This window comes from Bufo gargarizans, chromosome 4, assembly GCF_014858855.1.
Source record: "Bufo gargarizans isolate SCDJY-AF-19 chromosome 4, ASM1485885v1, whole genome shotgun sequence".
NCBI classification, from domain to species: Eukaryota; Metazoa; Chordata; class Amphibia; order Anura; family Bufonidae; genus Bufo; species Bufo gargarizans.
In genome coordinates, this window is record NC_058083.1 from 383,962,607 (window position 1) to 383,982,371 (window position 19,765).

A 19,765-nucleotide genomic window follows, 5' to 3' on the forward strand; every position below is an offset into this window, starting at 1 on the left:
CAAACAACATCTAAAAAAGCCTTCACAGTTCTGGAACAACATCCTATGGACAGATGAGACCAAGATCAACTTGTTCCAGAGTGATGGGAAGAGAAGAGTATGGAGAAGGAAAGGAACTGCTCATGATCCTAAGCATACCACCTCAGTGAAGCATGGTGGTGGTAGTCTAATGGCGTGGGCATGTATGGCTGCCAATGGAACTGGTTCTCTTGTATTTATTGATTATGTGACTGCTGACAAAAGCAGCAGGATGAATTCTGAAGTGTTTCGGGCAATATTATTTACTCATATTCAGCCAAATGCTTTAGAACTCATTGGGCGGCGCTTCACAGTGCAGATGGACAATGATCCAAAGCATACTGCAAAGGCAACCAAAGAGTTTTTTAATCGAAAGAAGTGGAATGTTATGAAATGGCCAAGAGTTAGTTGAGTGGCTCATTCAGCCTTCCGCCTCTGCACCCTCCTCACTCTCTGCTGTGTGCATGTGCACCCACAAAGACACCACCACCATAGCCCCTCCACTCGAGTCAGAGGAATTATTTTCCCATCCATTCCCAGACCTTTCCGATGGGCAGGGATTCTTGACACTCAGCGGTCTGATGACAGTACCCAGATCAGCCCAAGGAGGGAGTTCCCCGCTGTTGATGCCTACTCTGAGATCTCAAATGTCAGTGGTGGTGAAGGTGACGATGATGACGTGTCGATGGACGTCACATGGGTGCCCACAAGAAAGGAAGAGGAGGGGATTTCAGAGGGAGAGACGGAACAGCAGAGAACTCGCAGGGCACAGGAGGCAAAAAGCAGACTGCAAATTTATCGGGAGCAATCCATCCACCATGCATGGTCACTTCTGGCGCATGGTTCCGCAGTGTGAGCTTTTTTTTAATGTGTCAGCTGCTGACAGTAGTTTTGCCATCTGCAGCTTGTGCTGTCAACACATAAGTCGTGGTAAGCCCAACACTCACCTAGGGACGACCGCCTTAAGAAGGCACCTGGTCTCCCATCACTGAGTCCAGTGGGAGCAACGCCGTCAGAACCCACAAAGCCACACTTCCGGCGCTCCACGTCCTGCCTCTTCTTCTTCTCCTCTCTCCTCCCATTTTTCCTCCACTCCACCTTCCACCATGCCGTCATCGCGTTTATCTGGCAGAAGGCAGGCTTCCGTGTCCCATATGTTCGAGCGTAAAAAGTTGATGACGCCGGATAACCCTCTTGCCCAACGGCTGACCGCTGGCTTGTCGGAACTGCTAGCCCGCCAACTACTTCCATATAAACTGGTGGACTCTGAGGTCTTTAGAAAAATCGTGGCCATTTGCACACCGCAATGGAAGGTCCCCGGATGGAAATATTTCTCCCAGAAGGGCATCCCAGAGCTATATGGCCACGTTCAGCGGCAAGTGAATATATCTCTGGCACACAGTGTCGGTGCCAAGATACATCTGACCACAGACACGTGGTCTAGCAAACATGGGTAGGGAAGGTACATAACTTTTACTGCTCACTTGGTGAACCTACTGACAGCCGTCAAGCATGTAACTAGTGGCTCCCGTGTGGATTTGGTGTTACCGCCACGGATTGCATGCAGGCCTGCCTCTTCATCTCCTCCTCCTACTCCATCCTCCGTCTCCTCCTCGGCTGACTCCTCCTTTTCCACTGCTACCGCCTCTTCCGCTGCGTCCCCCAAGCTCCCCAGAACCTATTCGACGTGCCAGATGAGACATTGCCATGCTGTGCTGCAGCTGTTGTGCCTGAAAACCAAGAGCCACACCGGTCCTGCACTGCTTTCAGCTCTCCGGTCACAGGCCAATCAGTGGCTAACCCCGCTCAATTTGACAGTTGGAAGGTGGTGTGCGACAATGGTGCCAATCTGCTGAGCTTTCTGAAACAGGGCAAAATAACACACTTGCCGTGCATGGCACATGTCCTGAACTTAGTCATGCAGCAATTCGTTGCCAAATACCCCGGGGTCCAGGACATCTTGCGGAAGGCCAGGAAAATTTCTGGCCATTTTAGAAGATCTTACACGGCCATGGCTCGCCTTGCTGACGTTCAGCGTTGACACCACCTGCCCATCAGACGTCTGATTTGTGACAGCCCAACGTGCTGGAACTCCAACTTGTATATGCTTGATAGGCTGCTCCAGCACCAACGTGCCATTAACGACTACCTGTACGAACTCTGCAGCCGGACAGGTTCTGGGGAGTTTGTTTTGGTTTCTTTTCACCTCGCTTTAGTGGCTTCTGATGCGTGACGCATGCAGACTTCTGCGGCCATTTGTTGAGATCACCAAACTGGTCAGTCACAGCCAGAATCACAAAAATATAGTGGCAAATATGGGTAAAATGCTCAAACCCAAACACTGTAGCATGTTTTTCATTGGCGGAGCAGTCACACCGCATGTGGCCTGCAGCAAACGACCATGCCCCTCGTTGATTGTCCTATCCGAAAGGACGTTCAGCGCAGCAGGGGGGGATCGTGACCGATAAGCGCACTCGCCTAGCTCACGACAGTGTGGACTACCTCACATTTCTAAAAATGAATGAGGCATGGATCTCTGAGGAATTTAACACCTATGACGACCACGTGTAATTGAATTTTTCTCATGAAAGCCCACACATATCCGCCACCACCCAGAACAAAGAATGGTCCTTGTCTTATGTATATACAGCGTCATAAAAGGCCTTTTCTGTCAGATGGATGCCTAATTTTTGGGGCCTCTACTCCAGTGGTCTACAGTAAAAATGTTATCCAGTGACCGCCTAATGTACCTCCAGCTACATAATCACAAGTTCTTTTCTGTCAGATAAATGCCTAATTTTTGGGGCCTGTACTGGCCTACAGTAAAAAATTTATCCGGTAACCGCCTAATGTATCTCCAGCCACATAATCACAAGTTCTTTACTGTCAGGTGAATGCCTAATTTTTGAGGCCTGTACTCCAGTGGCCTACAGTAAAATTTGTATCCGTTGACCGCGTAATGTACCTCCAGCCACATAGTCACAAGTGCTTTTCTGTCAGGTGAATGCCTAATTTTTGGGGCCTGTACTGGCCTACAGTTAAATTTTTAGCCAGTGACCACCTAATGTACCTCCAGCCACATCATCACATTCTTTTCTGTCAGGTGAATGCCTAATTTTTGTGGCCTGTACTCTCATGGGCTAAAATAAAAATTTTCTAGGCTCCAGCAGGCCACATTTTGGAGAGTTTCCCTTTAAGATGCATAAAAATGACCCCTGAATAAAATACATATTTTTTGTGGGAATTTTATGCCAATGATCCTCCTCTGGTATGTCACTGTCCATGTTGTGGGACTATTTGTGCACTTCTAGTAAGTATTTGGTGGCTGCACATATGACCTGAAGGTTTTTCAGGTTCGTCTGTCATTAAAGTCAATGGGGCCCACCGCGAACATTTGATCGCGAACGCATGTTTGCAAACCATCCTGGCCGATGTTCGTCCATCACTACTTATCACTATTACTTTGGGACTTCCCCATCAGGTTACCTAAGATTTAAAGAGGACCTGTCACCAATGCAATCTGAAAGCACTATGTTATAGAGCAGGAGAAGCTGAGCAGATTGATATATAGTTTTATGGAAAAAGATTCAGTAAAACCTGTAATTTTATACATTTATATCTTTTTTTTTCACTTCCTGTGAACAATTATCCGTACAGGAGGGAGGGGTTATCAGTGACTGACAGCTATCTCTGTATACACACAATGCTATCAATTACTGGTAACCCCTTCCCTGTACCGATGGCGCTCACAGGAGGTAAAAAAAACTAAGATAATGTAAAAATGACAGAATCTTTCCCAACAAAACTATACATCAATCTGCTTAGCTCCTCCGGCTCTATAACATGATGCTGTCAGATATATTTGTGGTGACAGGTTCCCTTTAAGCTTCCACTGCACATTTTGCCCACTCCATGTTATTTAAAGCATTCATTACCAGTTTTTAACTATATGGTCTTCAAAACATCTCCAAATTATCACATGGAGAACTTTCAACTTTTTTCCCCCAACATATACAGTACACATACGGCAAAAACTTAATGTGGATCCAGGCTAAACTGTTTGTACCAATTATAAATGAATGTAACTATTGAGCGTGAGCTTCTATTTCTAAGCTGTAAATTGACTTGTGTGCAGTCTTGTCACTACAGGGCTGTTACAGAACAGGGTGCTTTCACACAACAGTGAAAAAAAAACATTAAAAACGGATACACTGTCAGTTTTTCATGGCCATTTTGCATCCATGTGCACATCCATATTCCAGCCGTCTATCCACTTTTAACGGCCATTTTGCTTCAGTTTTTAATGGCCGCCAAAAACTGATGAATTTCATAAGCTTTTTTTTTTATCCCAACCCCTGTAGTGCCCTCAGTATACATAATACCCCATAGTACTCGCTAGACATCAAATGGCCCCCTTTGTAGCCCCCAAAATAAATAATGCCCCCTTAGTGCCCTCCAGTATGCATAATGGGCCCCTTAGTGCCCCATAGTAGGAATAATGACCCCCTCTGGTCATCCCAGTAGAAATAATGACCTACTTAGTGCCCCCCTGCTGGTGTCACAAAAAAATACCTCACCACTACCGCACATGTGGAAACACTCGCTCCAAGCTGGAACATGCAGGACCTGGCATTCCCAGGATCATCATGTGACATTATCACACAGTAAACGTCAGGTCCTGCTGCCTCCAGTGCAGAGTAAGTGTTCCGTCACGTGCAAGTGGTGAGGTATTTACTTTTTTTGTTTATCCTCTAATAGGCCATTTTTTTAAAAGAAGTGTAACAGTTAACAGCTTACACGCCTGTATAGACGGCCATTAAAGCAGGCCCAGTTATGCTTGTCATGAGGAAGGACCCATATATCTAAGAGGTCTGAAACATGTAGATTTATACTTGCATTACGGATTTTAACGCTGGAATAAAGGTCATTCTTAATTTCACCTGAATTGAGCTGGATACTCTTTTTTCAAATTTCCAGTTATTTCAATGGGGTCCTAAAAAAACTACCATGTGAATAGCCAGGCTATGAGCTGTGCACTGCGATTGGCCAGCACTGCAGCAAGGGACACGCCTAATACAAAAAATCCGTCCAGTACAACAGAGGGAGCTGCAGACACCGGAGCCTATACCGGGCGAACGGAGCGGCGCCCAGACATACTAGTAAGTGCAGGGGGACCCCTGGGCGCCGCTCTGCCCACTGATATAGTTAGTTTTTTGTTTTTAAACTAGTGAAAGGTCCTCTTTAAACTGCAACATAATTGACATGCTGCAGATTTCTAAATCTGCACAGCAGGTCAGTTTCTGCATGGAAAACATTTGAAAAGCGTACATGAGAATTGTATCTCATACACTTTGCTGGTACTGTACTACGTTGCAGTTTTTCTGCATGGTTTTTCTGCATGGTAATCTGCTCGTATTCCGCTAAGTGTGCAGGCGCCCTAACTGGTTCTGAAAACAGCCGTCACACATCCATTTTTCACTGTCATGTGAACGCAGCCTTTAAATCAAAAGTAATGCAAAAAGTCTATGTGTAGTCCCAGCCTAAGATCCATGGCAGTCCTTCTGCTGGGACCCCCACTAATCACGAGAATGCAGACCAGGTATCCCTTGGGGCCTCTAAAATAGTCAGAGCAGCAGGTCGAGCATGCACAATGCAGCTCCTGCTGCTCCATTTATTTCTGCTGAAGTTCTGTAGACCGCCGAGAACAGCAGCTCCTATTGAGATGAATGTTTTTAGGGAAGAGGGGGCTCCGAGAGGTATTGGTTCTGTGAGGCAGACAGTCCTCATATACGAAGGAAGGTATGTGTCTCCAAGAATGGTGCAGGAATCATATTAGAGGGGATGCACCTGAGATGTGCCAACAAGGTACCCGGCCTTGGTTGAGTGGAAGCCACTAGCTAGAGTGTCCACTAAGATAGATAGACACTGTTGCTACCTAGTAAAGCTGGTATCAGCTAATCCGGGCCTGGCTTTTACTGGGAATAAGCAAAAAGCTGGGTGGGTGCTTACTCCCCACGATCCACTCTGGGGTTTATACGTGGCTCATGTCCACAATTGTGTTTTAAAAGTGAGCAGCAGGAAGTAGGGTGTGTCTGTGGAGTGAGAGGCTGAAGATCACACACTACAAGGCAAGTGTGAAGCAACACTGGCCTGTGGACTGATTACTTGACCCGGCTGTGATCCGGCTGTACTTGAACTGTAAGTTTGCTGGAACGAACAATAAACCATGTTGATGAGACTTTGTTGTGTCCCTGCCTTTCTTCAAAACTGGTCATAGGAGCCCACAGCATTACAGTTCCCAATTCTCATGATAGCTGTGAGTCCCAGTGGTAGGACACCCACCAATCTAATAGTTATCCCCTATCCTGGGGGGGGATAACTTGTAACAACCAGGATAGCCCTTAAAGTACCCATACTGCTGCTGATTCTGCCTTCAAAAACTGCATAAAAAAGCTAAACCGTACTTCTAAACTTTTTGCAGCACTTTTCATTGATTTTATTGAGTGACAGTTGCAGTGCACACGATTGCATAATCAGGCATTTCTGCTGGAAAGCATTCAGATCCCCGTCGGATCCCCTTATAAAATGGGGATTCGGCGGTTCATGGCATTATCCGGCTATGCTGGTGAACTCTGGCCGGCTGTTCCTCTGCCAAATTAGCCTGACGGAGATGTGAATGTACCCCAACTTTAACTGCTCCCCTCGTTCTCAGGATTTGGGGAAGCTCCAGCAGCTTGACCCCACTGGTGACACTCTTATACTGTGGTTGATTGTTTCAAGTTTACTGCAATAAGACAAAATTCTGTGTGTAAAGTGTGACGCAACATTATTACAGCTGTATTACTTCAACCGGTATATCACTACAGGTTAAACAAAAATATGTCTTGCTGTCATTTATAACATAGGTTATTAAATCTGTAGGACTGCACACTGGTAATTCTGCTATCAGCAGGGGATTAATGACATGACATGAGCTATTGCTTAAAGTAGTACTGAGTAATCCATAACTGGAAACTATGGCCCACTGGATATGCCTTCTTATATTAATTTATTTTCATTCATAGCTTACGTTTCACATAATGGCTATATAGTGCACATGTAGTAGTACTGATACATTGGATGTCTAGCTAGTCAAGGATATAAATGTATTTTCTCGACAAATTCAAAGCAAAGCTTCACCAGGGAATCGCTAAATTATTTTAATACTTCTACATGAAAGAAGGGTACTCCTTGACTCACCATATACTTTGGAGTCTGCCATAGTGCTTGAAGGAATTGCTCAAATTGCAATTGTTATTGGAAAAGCTCTCAGTAAAGGGTTCTATAATTTTGAATATTGGTCATATTTAGGAAATGCAAGTCAGCCCCATGAAAACCCTTTTGATCTCATGATTCTCATGATTTACAACAATCACGCACTGACGGCAGAAAAGCTGTCCCTGCCTTGTCCTGACGGGGTCCAATCCCATTTTTGGCACTTACTACTATATTTGCAGCTGTCTAAATTCGTCACAAGACCCCTGTATATAACTACATTTGGGTTCTGAATGTGACCTGTCAAATGTATATGTGTTCCTCCAGTTTTACACTGAGGCATGCCGAGCTGTTTTGCAGTGGTTGGGTTGAGGGTAATCCCAAAGCTACTGTGAGTCCCCTGGACACTGTTGATAGTGAGTTGATAGCTTTACATAGTAGCATTGAGGGCAAATATCCATAGAAGTTCATAAGTCCAAATTACCCTTGCTCCAGGGCACTACATTTTCTCATGAATTCTGTAAGAAAACATTTTTTTTTTCCAACACGCACGCCTGCGCAGCCAGCCCCCCCCCCCCCCGCCCCTTTAAACTCACACTGTCCCAACTCCCTGGCGGTGGCGGCCCTGGTGCTGCACCAAATCTATGAGACGCCTGCACTTCTACATAAATTTGGCGCAACCTCCGGCTGCACAGGGGGAGTCAAGACCGGCAAAGAAAACGCCGGTCTTGATAAATGTTCCCCTATGAAAGTATCTAAATATAGAAGTAGATAGATTTCAAAAGCAACATGCGCATGTTTGAAATGGATTCTGCTGGCAGTCCCTATTTATCACATTGAACAGCTCCATGGTCAGCCTTTCCTGGCAGCCTGCAGACATGTATGTCCTATGAGAAAATCTCTTGGAAGCGGAGAGACGTCAGACTGCCTTTGCAGCTATTGTGGGCAGCAGACTCTAGACTGTTGCCATTCAGATGATATGCATGGCATGAAATCTGTCAACAGATGCTACTAGCAAATGATGAAGTCTGCAGGATTACAATGGATGAGATTGCTAATCATAGCTGCAGTTTGTAAGGTCTGGGGTAATCCAGCCATCTTTCTATCAAATTCTTTGTTCCAGGGCTATCAGATGTTAACTGACCTCTATGGAGAACATATTGTTGGTGTAACCCTTTTATTAAAGGGAACTTGTCAGGTTGAACATGGTGTTTTAGCTGCAGGCAGCACGTTATAGAGCAGGAGGAGCTGAGCAGATTCATATATAATTTTATGGGAAAAGATTCAGTAAAACTTGTCTTTCATTCTTTTAATTTCCTGCTCCTTCTGGGCTTTGAAGTCAAGGAGGCGGTCCTATCAGTGATTGACAGCTATCTCTGCACACAGTCATAGAGGGACTAGAGCCTCCTTGACTTCAAAGCCCAGAAGGAGCAAGAAATTAAATGAATGAAATACAAGTTTTACTGAATCTTTTCCCATAAAATTATATACCAATCCGTTCCATTTCTCCTGCTCTATGACATGCTGACTTTATCTTACATTGCATTTTCATGGTAACAAGTTCCCTTTAAGAATACAGGGAGTGCAGAATTATTAGGCAAGTTGTATTTTTGAGGATTAATTTTATTATTGAACAACAACCATGTTCTCAATGAACCCAAAAAAACTCATTAATATCAAAGCTGAATATTTTTGGAAGTAGTTTTTAGTTTGTTTTTAGTTTAAGCTATTTTAGGGGGATATCTGTGTGTGCAGGTGACTATTACTGTGCATAATTATTAGGCAACTTAACAAAAAACAAATATATACCCATTTCAATTATTTATTTTTACCAGTGAAACCAATATAACATCTCAACATTCACAAATATACATTTCTGACATTCAAAAACAAAACAAAAACAAATCAGTGACCAATATAGCCACCTTTCTTTGCAAGGACACTCAAAAGCCTGCCATCCATGGATTCTGTTAGTGTTTTGATCTGTTCACCATCAACATTGCGTGCAGCAGCAACCACAGCCTCCCAGACACTGTTCAGAGAGGTGTACTGTTTTCCCTCCTTGTAAATCTCACATTTGATGATGGACCACAGGTTCTCAATGGGGTTCAGATCAGGTGAACAAGGAGGCCATGTCATTAGATTTTCTTCTTTTATACCCTTTCTTGCCAGCCACGCTGTGGAGTACTTGGACGCGTGTGATGGAGCATTGTCCTGCATGAAAATCATGTTTTTCTTGAAGGATGCAGACTTCTTCCTGTACCACTGCTTGAAGAAGGTGTCTTCCAGAAACTGGCAGTAGGACTGGGAGTTGAGCTTGACTCCATCCTCAACCCAAAAAGGCCCCACAAGCTCATCTTTGATGATACCAGCCCAAACCAGTACTCCACCTCCACCTTGCTGGCGTCTGAGTCGGACTGGAGCTCTCTGCCCTTTACCAATCCAGCCACGGGCCCATCCATCTGGCCCATCAAGACTCACTCTCATTTCATCAGTCCATAAAACCTTAGAAAAATCAGTCTTGAGATATTTCTTGGCCCAGTCTTGACGTTTCAGCTTGTGTGTCTTGTTCAGTGGTGGTCGTCTTTCATCCTTTCTTACCTTGGCCATGTCTCTGAGTATTGCACACCTTGTGCTTTTGGGCACTCCAGTGATGTTGCAGCTCTGAAATATGGCCAAACTGGTGGCAAGTGGCATCTTGGCAGCTGCACGCTTGACTTTTCTCAGTTCATGGGCAGTTATTTTGCGCCTTGGTTTTTCCACACGCTTCTTGCGACCCTGTTGACTATTTTGAATGAAACGCTTGATTGTTCGATGATCACGCTTCAGAAGCTTTGCAATTTTAAGAGTGCTGCATCCCTCTGCAAGATATCTCACTATTTTTGACTTTTCTGAGCCTGTCAAGTCCTTCTTTTGACCCATTTTGCCAAAGGAAAGGAAGTTGCCTAATAATTATGCACACCTGATATAGGGTGTTGATGTCATTAGACCACACCCCTTCTCATTACAGAGATGCACATCACCTAATATGCTTAATTGGTAGTAGGCTTTCGAGCCTATACAGCTTGGAGTAAGACAACATGCATAAAGAGGATGATGTGGTCAAAATACTCATTTGCCTAATAATTCTGCACTCCCTGTAAAATGGTTTGTCCATGCAGTAAAACTCCTGTCTGAACATGGCCTTCCCTCTAAGGTCACGTATTGTACATGTGTCACAAAGGTCACAAAGTGTGTAATTCTCTCTATGCAATGTACAAGTGTCCCATATATTGCAGGGAGTACCATGTGCTGTATGAAATGAACACTGATGAAACATTTACATGCAATGGCACTTAGTTCAGTGGTGCCTTAGGAAGGAAGGGGATTTTTACCTACATGAAATAGAAATCCCTCTAGGGGTACGGCTAGATGGGATGACTTCACTGCTGATTTGCTGTCATTGCAATTCAGCGGTGGGTTACTCTGGTCTGATGCTACAAACAAAAATGCTACAAATGGGCTGTTTTTGGTGCAGCATTGCTACCAGAATAGCAGCCAGTCTTCTGCTGTTTTTAGCCTTCACGTCAATGGGATCTGCGTTGCGGTAATCAGCTGTGTAGTTTCAGAGCTACCGCAGAACAGCTGATCGGCAAGGGTGTGAGGTGTCGGACCCCTGCCGATCAGATTGTGATGGATAGTGTCATACTGGGTAGGGACACACCCATCTGAACCAAGACTGTATACCGCTAGCTATTCATTCATAACATATAGAAGGAAAAAAACAAGAATAGTACAGCACAGAACCATAAAAATGGATGGTCCAGAATTGTTATTACATGGGGAATGCAAGTCGTTGCTAAAATAGACATGTCAGGAGAGGTGGCAGGTTCTCTTTATATGGTGGTCTCATTATGACAAGCTCCTTGTTATAGGCCGTAGACCTCTCTGTAGACCCTTTTATTGGTCATGGAAGAAAAATGCTGACTCCCTTCTTTGGCAAACACGACCAAACTCTTCCTGTGCCAGTAGCTGGCTTAGTAAACAAAAGTCTATTGACCTTTCTCTATTGTAAGGGTTGTGCCAAGTGCCAGCTTGGCTGTTTTTAGAAGTCCCATAGCTTTGAATGGACAGCGCACCTTTAAGTGTAGCCACTGCATCATGCACTGCTATGGGACTGGCAGAAATAGCGCTATATTCGGAACTTCCATAGTGGTGAATGAAGGGTGGCCGCGCATGCGCACCTGCTCTCCGTTCACTTTGGGGGCCTAGCGATATGCCATCAATGTACCAGATGGGCCAACCTTTAAATCACTAACACAGGAGTATCCTACCCAGTTCAGTTTTATTAGAATATTTGCATCAACTCATAGATATACTAGGATTTCAACCAAAAAAATTTCAAATCAGCCATATATTAATGAATTTAATGTTATTCTGAGTACCAACATTAGTTAAAGGGGTTGTTTCATCTGATTTATAGCATATCAATAGGATATGTCATAAATATCCGATAGGTGTGGGTTCCACCTCTGGGACCTGCCTCTATCTCAAGAATGGGGCCCCGCCATGAACGGAGATCACACTGTTCATGGTGCTGTGGAGCAGGCAGCACATTTGCGGCCACACTCTCATTCACTCTGAAATTTGCCGACCCCAGTGTTTGGCCATTTTCATAAGTTCCACAGAGGTGAATGGTGGGGTGCCCAAACATGTGCTGCTTAGTCTCCATTCACTGCTAAGGGACTTTGTATAATAGTGTAGTGCACTGGCTTGCCCCTTTCGTAACATAGGAGTGGATTCCAGAAGTGGGACCCATATCTTTCAGACATTCATGGCATATTCTATCGATATGCCATATATGTCCCAGATGGGACAATTCTCAGAAACTGGTGCTCAACTCTCACTTTGTCAGTGTGTTCAATCAAAATGACAGTCTTACCATCAGTTTCTGAGAAGCTAATTCAAAGTTGACAACTAACACAGAGGCATTGCTAAAAACATCTAAGGGCTGAGAGAATCTCCCAACCCTTGTAACGCCACATCATGGCCACTACCAATAGCACTAAACTGTAACAGAATAATATAACCATACCACTACTGAACAAAACACACTATACAAAGACCAATTTTACAATCATACAGTGACCATATAGTGGTAGGTATAAGTTAATGCAGTACAATAAAGTACAAAGATTTAATATTTGACACACATGTTCTCTGTTTGTAGTCATTCACTTTCTCCACTTTTTTCTTCTGATCCAGACCACCATGACAACTTCTTTCATTTACAACAGACACATCTTTGTCTCCTCACTTTTCCAGCAGTCTCCCTCCCCAACCTATACAAATTTGTGCTTGTTGCGGGCCCTATTACTGTGCCTACCATGGGGTATGATGCCCCCAATACTGTACTTCATGAACAGCGTCATAACTATAATTACCCCCTCAAAAAAATAATGTCTTGTAGACAGGACTCCTAATAATTTCCTGAGTCCCCCTTTAATAAGCAATAATGTCTCATGTGCCCACTTAATAACTAATAATAATAACCCCTCATTGCCTCACACACAATCGTACCTTTGTGCCCCCCTCCAAAAGATTAAAAGTTGTCCTCAGCTCAACAAGATACGCCAACAGGTGCAACAACTGAGCCCCTGCACAGTTAGTGTCCTGGCAAAAGCAGCATCATGCAGTGACATCATTGCACCACCTGCGCCAGGACACTTACATCCTCTGCTTGGTCCCAGTGTACTGCAGGCTACAGGCCCAAAGAATCCTTCGGCCTATAAAACAGCTAATCGTAGGGCAAGGAGCATATGGCTCTCCCCCATACTACAGTGTTTAATTGTATTGGCGTTGTGTGGATGCCTTTAATAGAGGCACATTCAGGTGTGAACTGTAAATATATTCTGACAACCAAAAGTGAAGGGCCTGATTCTTGTTTTCCCCCTAAAAAATCATTTCTATGACACATGAGCCAATTACCCTTCCTCATCTTGAGTAAAATATAGTTTCTCTGCAGAAGAGAGTTTATCACAAGTTCTCACCATTCTGAGGAACTAGTGGAACAGCCAGGGATGGACAGTGTCAGACTGTGTAGTGACACACCTCTAACTGATAACATCCAGTTGTCAATTTATTCATACATATCTTTGAGGAATAATAAAGGAACTAAACAACCTAGAGCTCTAAGAATCTAAAAACCAAATACTTTAGAAATGACGATGGGGAATACAAGCATTACTGAAGTAGACATATTAGGAAATTTGACTAGTCCTCTTTAAAGAGGACAAATCTGGGAATGTTATCAACATGGCCTCGAGCAACCCATACTAGAGGTTGACTAGAGGTTGCCTCCTCTTCTGCAGCTGCTTGGAGAGGAAAGTGAAGGGGGCCTCCCTATACTACACTCCAGGACCAGCACTGCAGTCACTTCAAACTGATGAGATTCGCTGCCAGGCTGCTCAAGAATATGATGCCACCCTCTGTCATGGCTGAACAGCTTGACAGAAACAGCGGGGTGGGGCAGGATCGCATCTCTCCTCCCTGTTCCTGTCAGGCTGCTCAGCCATGACAGAGGATCAAATCAGTATCAACTATTGTAGAGTAGGGTTCCTGCTCTACAATTGGTAGTACTGGAGCGATCATACCTGAGCTTTTCTCTCAGGCTGAGCAGTCTGACAGCACATCTCATTAGTGTGAAATGAATGTGTATAGTGAAGCCCCAACCCCCTCATTCACCCTAAGCAGTAAAAAACTAACATTATTTGCACGTTAATCTCCTGCCGCTGTCAGCTAAATTGTATAATGTGATAGACACTTATTAATGTAGGGTTATTGCATTTGCACATCATGTCCTGCCAGAGTTATAGGCCTTTCAAAGGAAGCAGTGATAGGATGCTTGAACAGGCATCGAGCTAGTGATTAGTTCTAGTACGTATAAAACTTGTATATTGCATTTCACTGTTAGCAGTTTTTCTTATTATTACTTAAGGTGTAGCGTTATTCTTTATTACCATGGTTCTTCTAAATCTATCCCAAAGGTTTGGCATCTCAGCCCCTTTGCTTTCATTCAAATGCCACTTGCTTGTCGGCATGATGCATCCCTGGTGAGAAGCTCCCATCCCTGGTACGCATTACTGGAAAAGATTCTGTAACTAAGTACACAGTACAGTAAATCCTGCTGGAAGCACTGTGTGCAGTCTTGTAGTTTTAGCATTGTGAGTAATGCTCTTGGTTTGGACTCTCATATCTATTTATAAGACTTTATGGGCCTCTTTAGCGCACAGAAGACTTACAGGTCTAATTTTCATGAAAGTAAATTTAGATATTATATGGATTTATTATGGTATTAGGTAAATAAAAATATTGTAAATATTCAGGATGTCGTCGTTTATGAAAGATTGTACTGTATGTACAAGCACTAAGCTCACTTCTAACAGTATGGCATGAAAAAAAAAATACAAGTAGAGAATGAGCAGTGCACATGCAGAGATTATTAATAATTATTATTATTATTTCTCCTTATGGACAGTGGCCAGGCAACACTCTGGAATTCTAGGAAGAGGGTATGCAAATTAGCTCTTAGCAAGTTCGACCTATGCTGCCACTAGATGTAAGGCAGCTAGCCTTTAAGTCAATGTTCGACCTTTTAAACAGGCCTTGAGACATGACTTGGATAATAATTAAGCCAGCACCTCATCTGCAGACAGCTGTTTCAATGTCATTGCTTCTCATCAGTGCAGAGCAGAGAGTACTGGCTTAACTGGATGAGAGACCTAGGTCGGGATTCGAGGGATACCATCATTCCTTATGGAGAGTGCCTACCTTCTTCCCAGAAGAGCATTGCCTGGCCTATAAGACTCCTCATACAGTTTAGACACTCTCCATAAGGAGATAAAATATCCTCCAAATCCTGACCTAGGCCTCTCTCCCCACTTAAGTGAGTACCCCCTGCTCTGCACTGATGAGGAGCTATCACCCTGACATTTTTATCCAAGTCATGTCTCAAGGCCTGTTTAAAATGTTGAACTCTGACTTATAGGATAGTTACCTTACATCTGGTGACATTAGAAGCAGAGCTTTCTAAGACCTCATTGGCATACCCTCTTCCCATTATTATAATTAGAAATGCATAAAAACTGCGCTGTGTGAACACAGGCCTCCCTAAGATATGCCAGAAATATAAGAATATAGCATATGACTGAGCATATGACACTAAAACAGTTGACACTCAACTCAGCCCATAGGATATACTAGGGACTACAAATTATGGGGAATCACTTGTTTTTTTTTTATGCAGTCACATATATAGTATGTCGCATCATGTGTCTTCAAGATTTTGGTGAATGTTTAAGTCAATTCTTGGATTGAATGCAAAAAAGAAGGTCTGTAGTGAGTTAGCCCAAGGGCATTGTCGCACGATCAGGTTTTCTAATGCAGTTTTGGAAGCCAAAATCAGGAGTAGATCATAAAAGGAGAGAAAGTATAAAGGACAGATACTAATTCACTTTTTTTCAGTTCAATCCTGGTTTTGGCTTCCAAAACTGCACCAGTAAATCTGATTGTGTGGCCGTACCCTTAGATTAAATGACACCCTGTGAAGGATGTCCAAGTGTCCTCAATGGTTAGACTCGCTCATGTAGTCATCCAAAGATAGCCGTACACTCATGCAGACATCCCTGGCAAAATATACTCCTGTTCATACATACACCCAGTGCCAGTGTATGCCTCGCATCCAGACAATAGCAGTGGTCCACTAATGGTCCACTAGCTGTTCCACTCACAGAACTAGAGTCAGGCTTATCTAAACTTCCAAAATCTGGTGTACAGTCTTCAGTCCAGACATTCAGGGTCAAGTATTCCTTCCCTCAATCACACAGCGTGGGACAGATGTAGGTTAATTCATTTAGACATCTAGGGCAGGGATGGCCAACCTGCGGCTCTCCAGCTGTTGCAAAACTACAACTCCCAGCATGCAAAGACTGCCTATAGCTTTCAGCCTACAGCAGGGCATGGTGGGAATTGTAGTTTTACAAAAGCTGGAGAGCCGCAGGTTGGCCATCCCTGATCTAGGGTCAGATGTACGCCTACTCATCTGTACAACTATGGCTAGACGTATACATGCTTGATCACACAACTTGAGTAACATGTCATATGCACACTTTGTTTCAGACATACTTTTTTGTGTGTGTGAACCTAATCTAAACTACAGTGTTATTTTATGTTTGTACAGACATTTACAGCTTGGTGCAATTCACATTTACGAAAAGCTGGCACAGAGATTGAGAACATTGAAGAAGATTTCAGAAATGGACTGAAATTAATGCTCCTACTTGAAGTCATCTCAGGTTTGCTGTCTTTCTTCTCAGGACTGTGGCCACCTAACAGATAAGATGGACTATCCATGTCTTGCTCACAAATAAAAGATTTAACTCATCTGACATAGCTCTTACTGCTGTTACTTTATTGCTTTAGCTTTGGATTGGTTTAATCATGACTGCAGTGCAACAGATTCCACCAAGAATATATCACATGAGATTGTTGAGAAGAAGTAACCATGTAATCCCCGTTCTAGATGTTGCCAACTATAATCTCCTAATTACTAAACGCAAAATTAAACTGCAAAAATATGGTTGTAAATTAATTTATACAATATTATTTATTCTCATTTCATCATTTATGGTATATCCTATGGCTATGCCATAAATATGCAATAGGTGTGGGTCCCACCATAGAAGTGAATGCAGAGAGCCATGCATGTGCAACCACCTTTCTGTTCACAGAGGCTGGAGGACCCACGTTCTTGAGACAAATGCAGGTCCCAGAGGTGGGGTCTACACTTATTGGACATTTATATCCTGTGCATATGGAATACCCAGAATGTGGGTCGTGTCTGGTATTACAGCTTAACTCCATTAAAGTGAAGGGACCTGTGGACAGTTGTAGTACTATATTTTGGAAGAAATGAGCCATGTTTCAAACCCTAGACAAACCTTATAGGTGCAGGGCCCACTTCTGGGACCTTCTGCTATCTCGAAAATGGGAGACCATCACGCGCTGCTGTGAATGAAAAAATGGCATGCATGCGTGGTACTGTACCTTCTATTCACTGCTGTGGGACAAACAAAATTAGCTAGGCTTGCTTACTCAGCTATTTTTGAAAGTCCATTTACAGTGACTGGAGAGAGCTGTGCTTGCATGACCATCTTGTCATTCGCTGAGATTGGAGTGGATCTCTCTTGCAAATTTATGGCATTTGCTGTGAATATGCCACAAATGTCCAGATGGGACATTTTCATTGACAGCATGGTGTAGCATATCAACATGTCCGCATGACTGTGTCTTCAGCTGCATATATTTTTTATCTCTAAGTGCCTATGATTCACTTTCTTCTGGCAGGGGAGAGGCTGTCAAAGCCAGACCGAGGCAAAATGCGCTTCCACAAAATTGCCAATGTCAACAAAGCTTTGGACTATATTGCCAGCAAAGGAGTGAAGTTGGTTTCAATAGGAGCAGAAGGTAATTGCACCTCTTTTTTAAAAACTGTAATCAAATTAAGGGGAGGAATGCAAATTGTCCAGAGAATAAAGGCGGATTTACACAGCCCAAATTTTGGGCAGATTATCAGAAACGAACGTCAGAATGCTCGTTCATCGGGTGATCCTGTTATTCATGCAGGCACATCAATATTGTTGCTGGGCAGCAGATCGTGCTGTCTAAACAGCGGTCCCTTGTCCTCATAATGTGAAGGAGATCGCTGCAGGTAAATGCATCGGTCTCCTTCATTGAATGAGCAGCCCACTGTCGGGAAGGAACGCTGTTCATTGCAGTGTCTAAACCCGCCTTAAGGGAGCCCCTTATCATTCATGATAGTGGTTTTTTTTTAGCTTGCTTTACTTTATTTCTAATACCGCAGAAATCAAATCTGTGAAGGGGTGTTCCTTCCATTTAAAAGTAGTTTGTAGCTGGGTCAGGGCAGCTTAAAAACATAAAAGAAGATACACTCAGCTCCACTCATCACCTGCTTCTGCCATTCCAACACTGCATGGCTCCCCTTTGATCTCTACTTCCGACTTCTATCTCAATATGCAGGAGGTACCTGCACACATTGAAGAACGCAAGGATTTGCATGGAGAAAAACCACAGCATAATACTGTACAATCAAAGTGCATGAGATTTGACAAATCTTATGTACATTTTACTTTCCACCAGTCAGTCAGATTGGTAACCATGATCAGGTCTGGGAGGTCGGGTTGGTTAACATTATGCTCTTTCTTATTTTAAATTGTTTCGTTTCAGATAAATACATAGATATTGAGTTCTTTACCGTAATTTACTTATTTGTATAGTGAACTTTGATTGTAGGATCTTAATAGTCACTCGAAGAGTAGGATCACAGTTGGAGGAGGCTGTGAGGCAGATTATCTTGCAGGTTTTTCAGCCAAAATTAAAAATGGATTGAAAGAAATTGAAAATATAACGGAAGGACTTCTACTTCTCCCTGCTGAATCCACTTTTTGCTTTGACTGAAAAACCTGCAGGAAAATCTGCCTCAAAACCTCCTCCAAAAAAAAACTCAGCGTGAACCCATCCTAAGGCCTCATGTTTTGCATTAGTGATTCTGAGCCAAAACCAGATATGGGTCAAAAACACAGAAGAAGTACAAATCTTTCCATTATACCTTGTCTCTGTGTAGACTGCACTGCTGATTTTGACTCACGACCACTAATAGAACGTTCTTTAAAAGAAAGATCTGTTGTCCAACCATACGAAGTTCAAACACTGCCAACTTCTTTTCAGCTGACGGCGTGGTCTGTCATTGGTCGGCTAAGACAATTGTTCATTGTTAAATTTAACCCGATGAACGATCGTTGTCGGTGAAATCTTTCATTTTGATTAAGTTTAGACTAAAGCTGGCCACACATTCAATCATTCAGCTGTCAGCTATCTCTCCTGACTTCCCATATTGATACATGTTTGGTTTGTCCAGGCATGTATGTGTTATCAATGAGAAGAGCAGAAAAAGCTGCTACCATATAGTTATACCATATAGTTATGGAGGCGGCTTATCTCCTGGGAGAATAAAAAGGTCAGGCATCATCTGTTGGGGGAGAGTCATAAGCTCTCCATACACATTAGACTGTTGGCAGAATCTGCTGTTCTTGGTGGGATTGGCTGACTAATGTGTATGGGTACCTTAAAGGAGTGCACTTTTGGATTTTTTTGCCAAACCAACCCTATTGGACAAACCTGCTAAGGGAAGCCTACTTACCTGCTTCCTGGTGCTGGCTCCCTGCTCCTTCCCTCCCCAGCCTTGGCTGCTCTGCCGTGCTCCGAGGATGTCAACTTCCATTTTGACACCGCTGTAGCCAATTGCTGGCCGCAGCAGTTAAATGGTCACATGGCGCAAGGGAAGCAGGGTATAGTTGGGGCCAGCGACTGGCTTCAGCGACATCAAGACATAAGTTGACATCCTGGCAGCCAAGGCTGGGGAGAGAAAGAGAAGGAA

At 43.5% G+C, this 19,765-nt stretch overlaps 1 protein-coding gene across 1 annotated transcript in view; it reads left to right on the forward strand.

Annotated features, from left to right (window-relative positions):
- Nucleotides 1-19,765, forward strand: part of ACTN2 (actinin alpha 2) — a 73,465-nt gene that overhangs the window by 7,842 nt on the left and 45,858 nt on the right. The window contains exons 2-3 of the mRNA XM_044288723.1: nucleotides 16,490-16,604; nucleotides 17,656-17,775. Coding sequence (XP_044144658.1) covers nucleotides 16,490-16,604; nucleotides 17,656-17,775 — 235 coding nt within the window. The remainder of the gene's footprint in view (nucleotides 1-16,489; nucleotides 16,605-17,655; nucleotides 17,776-19,765) is intronic.